The sequence below is a fragment of the Physella acuta genome, unplaced genomic scaffold (assembly GCF_028476545.2).
Source record: "Physella acuta isolate Inbredline_101_S28 unplaced genomic scaffold, ASM2847654v3 ptg000108l, whole genome shotgun sequence".
In the NCBI taxonomy this organism is placed as follows: Eukaryota; Metazoa; Mollusca; class Gastropoda; family Physidae; genus Physella; species Physella acuta.
In genome coordinates, this window is record NW_026731628.1 from 123,655 (window position 1) to 130,000 (window position 6,346).

Sequence of the window (6,346 nt, forward strand, 5' to 3'; positions counted from 1 at the left end):
CGGATTCTTTTCTACAGGTTTATAATAGTATGAACGTTTGATCATTTTAGTTCGGGCAAATGTGTAAAGACTTACTTAAAAGCGAGTATATAAATGGAAAACTTATAAACTTAATAAGAAATTACAAACAGCTGAAACAATACGGCTAAATTAATCTCCATAAATATTGGTGAGTTCAAGTACTAAAGTCGGGCACTCACTAGAATGGCCAATGACAACTTTATAGCTTACGTATTAAACTGAAGCACTAACTTGTATAGTCGATGACCACTACATTGTTTACGTATTGAACTGAAGCACTAACTTGTATAGTCGATGACCACTACATTGTTTACGTATTGAACTGAAGCACTAACTTGTATAGTCGATGACCACTACATTGTTTACGTATTAAACTGAAGCACTAACTTGTATAGTCGATGACCACTACATTGTTTACGTATTAAACTGAAGCACTAACTTGTATAGTCGATGACCACTACATTGTTTACGTATTGAACTGAAGCACTAACTTGTATAGTCGATGACCACTTCATAGTTTACGTATTAAACTGAAGCACTAACTTGTATAGTCGATGACCACTTCATTAGGCCATCTCAGATTAGTATTGGCCAATGTTTTTCTATTAAATCCATCATAGTCGACAGCCTCGATCTTTGGATGGGTCCCCCAGTCAGTCCAGTAGATTATCCTATAAATAGATACGTTTATCATCTAACTATCAAGTAGTACAGTACTTTCTCTATACCTCTGTTTCTACTTAGCACGAAGCTCTGGCATGCTGTACAAATGTGAAACTTTTTTTTACTGCTACTACCAGAGCTCGCTGAAATTAAAACCTCATAAAAATAAAATATAATCTCTCCGTAAAACTTAAAATGATACATTTCTAAGAAATAGTAACATGAAAAGTGTAAAACGGTAACGCAGTCATCTCCTTATAGAAATGAAATACAAAATCGATGGGTTGGGGGGGGGGGGGGGGGGGTGACGTGGCTTATATTTGGTAGTAATTCTAAGATGTGCATTACTCAAAAACAAACTTCCTGGTTACTAGGCATCCACTCAATCCACTAAATTCTCTAGTGTCTTCAGTTTGTATAGTGAAGATCATATATTGACGAGTAAGTGAAGACTTAATTACCGCAGGGCGGATGAGAAAATACGAAACTTTATCATCCAACACTTACGACTTTTTACTTTTCATCTAAGGGTTACCTTGTTCTTGGGTCAAGCGCCAAACCTCTTGGACTTTCCACATTTGAGCTGACCACGTTTCTCAAGTCGCTGCCGTCCAGGTTAATGGAACCAATGACATTCAGACCATCGTCGGTATAGACAAGAATTTTATTGATGGGGTCGACCACGGCATTTTCTACCTGGGCATCTGAGGACATTAAGATCAGGGTTAGGAGTAGCGTCTGTCGGGTGATTGGAATTAAACATTGTTTTTATACTATCAGCCTACCCGACCCGTGCATTGCTGCGGTCCCAGAAGAAAGGCTGACGCAATATTTTAAGAAGTTTTATCAATGAGTTACGATGAGTACTAACGAGTCTGATTAAGGGAAGCTCAGAGAGAAGCAGCCAGGGGCCCTCAGTTTTTTAGGAGCCCCCAAAATTTCTCTTACAAACCGTAGTAAATTACACTTTACGGCGTAATTTTAGTGTTTTTAACATAGCCTACACGATTGAACCATTTTCTGTCAATGGCCTAACTCTTTCTTTTAGTGTTTAAAATATATAGTCCTTCAGTCAGTAGCTCCCTAGAGTCAGTCTGTATCTCCCTAAAGTCAGTCTGTATCTCCCTAAAGTCTGTCTGTATATCTCCCTAAAGTCTGTCTGTATCTCCCGAAAGTCTGTCTGTATATCTCTACAGTCTGTCTGTATCTCCCGACTGTCTGTGTCTCTCGACGCTTGTCCAATCATTAAATGCGCCAGTTCGCATTATAACCAATGTGCGAGTGGGGAACAAAAAACACTTGTCACAACCTCTCAAATACTTTACTCAATACAGAACATAACGTGTGCTATAAACAAAACAAACACACCATGCTCATCAGAATGCCAACACCACTTGTAGTGCATTAAACTATACAAACGACTCACTGATGTCCAGCTGTGTTAGGATGGTCAGGTCAGTGCCATCAAACCTCATGCTGACGATCTGAGAGTGTCTGGCGTCTGTGAAGTAAATTCTCCCCGTGCTCGGGTCGTAGTCCAGGGTGCTGGCGGAGTAGATGGAGAGCAGGGGGATGGGTGTGAAGGACTGAGTCCGTAGGTTCATGCGATATATCACTCCATTGGATCCAGTGTCCACCAGAAAAATGACGTCATCTTCGGGAACAACTGACAGGTGAACGTCACATTTTTAATTAAACAATAACCTTTTCCAAAATAAATTAACCTTTTCCGACATTAATTAATCTTTTCCAACATAAATTAACCTTTTCCAACATAAATTAACTTTTTACGACTTATATTAACCTTTACCAACATAAATATATTTTTTAAGTGATTCACGAATTCCAACAGTTTACTATCGTGATGTACCTTATATTAGTAAGTAAAGCACCCTATTGAACTTTAAGGTCCATGGAACAGGTGAAATAGAGTTCATCCGTAGTCAACATTAAGCTAAGCCGCCTTTTCATAACGAGAGTCAGGTACCCATCAGAGCTGGGTGGACTCAGGGATTTTCTACTGACAAGAACCCAGATTCGAATTCGAGAATTTCGGTTAGCAGGCGTAAGCTCTACCATCCAACCCCGCCAACACACAAAGTTTTTGAGTTGTTGCTTTAGTAGACTGACCTGATGAACAAATGACCCCGGCATCTTCGTTGTGAGCACAGTTTGACACGCCCCACGCCCCGTGGGTACACTGTGACAAGCTCGTCTCCGTGCCGCTACATGTGACGTCATCCAACCAAATCTGAGCCTGGCCAGGCAGGAACCAGCCACCCTGGGTGCCTGTTGCTCCATTTCTGGGAGTGGCCAGATGTAGAAACATTAGCAGGAAAACATACAGTCAGAGAATTCATCGTGAATATATCAACGAACGGGTCAAACTCTAGTTACCCCCTGTATCCCAGGTGACCCCTAAGGTCAATGAACGGGTCAAACTCTAGTTACCCCCTGTATCCCAGGTGACCCCTAAGGTCAATGAACGGGTCAGTTACCCCCTGTATCCCAGGTGACCCCTAAGGTCAATGAACGGGTCAGTTACCCCCTGTATCCCAGGTGACCCCTAAGGTCAATGAACGGGTCAGTTACCCCCTGTATCCCAGGTGACCCCTAAGGTCAATGAACGGGTCAGTTACCCCCTGTATCCCAGGTGACCCCTAAGGTCAATGAACGGGTCAGTTACCCCCTGTATCCCAGGTGACCCCTAAGGTCAATGAACGGGTCAGTTACCCCCTGTATCCCAGGTGACCCCTAAGGTCAATGAACGGGTCAGTTACCCCCTGTATCCCAGGTGACCCCTAAGGTCAATGAACGGGTCAGTTACCCCCTGTATCCCAGGTGACCCCTAAGGTCAATGAACGGGTCAGTTACCCCCTGTATCCCAGGTGACCCCTAAGGTCAATGAACGGGTCAGTTACCCCCTGTATCCCAGGTGACCCCTAAGGTCAATGAACGGGTCAGTTACCCCCTGTATCCCAGGTGACCCCTAAGGTCAATGAACGGGTCAGTTACCCCCTGTATCCCAGGTGACCCCTAAGGTCAATGAACGGATCAGTTACCCCCTGTATCCCAGCATGCCACACACTACCCGGGCGTCGTCTGCTGACCAGTTGTCTTCACACACAGTTCCCCACACACCGTTGTAGTAGACAGACACCGTGCCCTCGTACGGGTTGTTCCCAGCAAACAGCCGGACATAGATGTCAGATAGTGCGGGTATGTTGGTGGGCGTCACACCTGTGGGTACAGTGGTATGTATCAGTGGGGGGGGCGTATGTTGTTGTGTTATATGTATATATATATATATATATATATATATATATATATATATATATATATATATATATATATATATATATATATATATATATATATATATATATATAAATATATATATATATATATAAATATATATATATATATATATATATATATATATATATATATATAATTGTATTCTTTAAGACTAAGAGTATATAGCTTTTTACACCGTAAAAGCAAACAATTGCAAAGCGTAACATCAAAATAACATCAACGGGATAAAAATAAAAAATAAAAGAACTTGTAACAGACTACTGACTTACAACATACACTACTAATTACTATATCTAGTACAAAAATAAAAGCCATCAGTTAGTATTTTTTTAGATAGCGCTTTAGGAGTATTCTAAACAACTTCCCAAAGTTTCATGAAAAGTGAAGCGATGCATAAAAGACAAACAAACAAAAATACATTGCTTTTTATATAGAAAGATTAATTACAAGGTTACAAAGATTGATTATTCCAATCTATTATACCATCGAAGACCTAAAGCCTAAACTGCATTTATCTTTCTTTGAGTTTTCTCATTAATTATTTGTACTTAATAATCCGTTTAACTATCAAATAGATGTGTTAAAGTAAATTTTGCAATACCCTATTTAAATTAAATACCTTTGTGCTTCGGACAAGAAAAATTCTCAGCTGTTTGAAAACAATTTAGTATACATTTTTATGGAATTTTTTTTCCAAATGTTTTTTTTTTTTTTTTTACTTAAAGAATTCAAAAGTTTAAATCATTGAACCCTTTTATATGACATTTCTGTCAGTCTAAGTCGGTTCTCGGTCACTTAAAACGCAATTATTGAGATGACACTAATTTTCCCGTTAAATTGAAGTTTAATAGCCCACATAGTCAAGAACATTTTCCCTGCAACCTACGTGCAAGTCAAAGTTTTGAACCCATCCCACATGTGACGATCCTACATACCTACATGTCCGCAAATGCCTAAGTTACAGTAACTCGTGTAACAGCAGCGGTTACACAGTGTTGCTTCCCTTGTTGTTCTCTCCTCTGTAGGCTGATTTCTCTCGTTCCTTTTCCTGCCAACAATTATACCGGAGCTCTCCAGAGTCTGACAAGTCTAGGGATGTGATACAATCAGGAAATTATTTCCTTTATCCCACATGTCTGTGGGCGGTCAACAGGATTTCCGAGTGTCGGAAGTATAATGGAAATCTGGATTTTTTGTTTGTCTCAACATTGTGCAGTCTAAATATTTATTTGTCTCATTCGCATTAGGTTTGTTGAAGCGTTTTTGTTTGCTGCTGTTTTCAAATAAAGACTGACGTATCAAATATTATTTGATTTTAACTTATAATATATGTCAGTTCCCTATTTTTCAGTAACAGTTGATCAACTTTACAACTTTTAACTTATAATATATGTCGGGTCCCTATTTTTCAGTAACAGTTGATCAACTTTACAAGCAAAATTTATTTAATTTAAAACCAAACGAGATGAGCCGTTGATCAAGTACTGAGACTTAGCAACAACTTCTAACATCCCATGTGTTTTATCAACAGACGGCATCCCTTGATGTCAATAGAATGACCAGCCAGAGGCGAAGCGACCCTTTCCGGCGCCCGGGGACAAACTTTTCGATTTGCACCCCCCCCCTTCAAGATTTCGATTTGCACCCCCCCCCCCTCAAACTTTCGATTTGCACCCCCCCCCCTCAAACTTTCGATTTGCACCCCCTCCCTCAAGATTTCGATTTGCATCCCCCCCTCAAACTTTCGATTTGCACCCCCCTCGACCTTTCAATTTATTTTTCCAACCCATTTTGGCGCCCCCTAAGGTCGGCGCCCGGGGACATATGTCCCGCCCCCACCCCCCCTCGCTACGCTACTGTGACCAGCTAATGACAGACATAAGATGTAATAAAAGTTACGGATGTACGACACCACACGATGTAATGAGACTTACCAACTGTTTCTGACACCCCATGATGTAATATTCTCGTAATGCATTGTCCACTTTTCTCTCGGCAAAACAATACTGTAAGCACAAAACCAATTCATTATTCGCCTCACATTTACACCTCTGCACAACTAAATTATGTGTACCACATTTTTTTTCTGCCAGTCAAACTAATAATTTTATCATTTTATCATTCTTTCCCTTCTCGAGCAAAAGTAAAACAATTACAAATTAAACTTAATGATGCTGACGGCATTTCGTCGATAACACCGTCAGTTATTTTACTGATTTCTCAGCAATGACTGGGAGAATTACTTCCCTTGATAAAGGGATGTAATAAAGAACGTGAAATGAAATTCTGTCAAAAATGCAAGTTTCACGCATGGGCTGATTCCTTAGCTTGTGTTGTTTATTCT

General features: G+C 40.2%; 1 protein-coding gene across 1 annotated transcript in view; it reads right to left on the bottom strand.

Moving 5' to 3' along the window:
* LOC131933823 (low-density lipoprotein receptor-related protein 4) overlaps window positions 1–6,346 on the bottom strand; it is a 36,978-nt gene that overhangs the window by 22,150 nt on the left and 8,482 nt on the right. The window contains exons 4-10 of the mRNA XM_059290379.1: window positions 5,937–6,008; window positions 4,938–5,091; window positions 3,747–3,924; window positions 2,815–2,987; window positions 2,111–2,350; window positions 1,220–1,388; window positions 565–692 (exon numbers count right to left, since the gene is read on the bottom strand). Coding sequence (XP_059146362.1) covers window positions 565–692; window positions 1,220–1,388; window positions 2,111–2,350; window positions 2,815–2,987; window positions 3,747–3,924; window positions 4,938–5,091; window positions 5,937–6,008 — 1,114 coding nt within the window. The remainder of the gene's footprint in view (window positions 1–564; window positions 693–1,219; window positions 1,389–2,110; window positions 2,351–2,814; window positions 2,988–3,746; window positions 3,925–4,937; window positions 5,092–5,936; window positions 6,009–6,346) is intronic.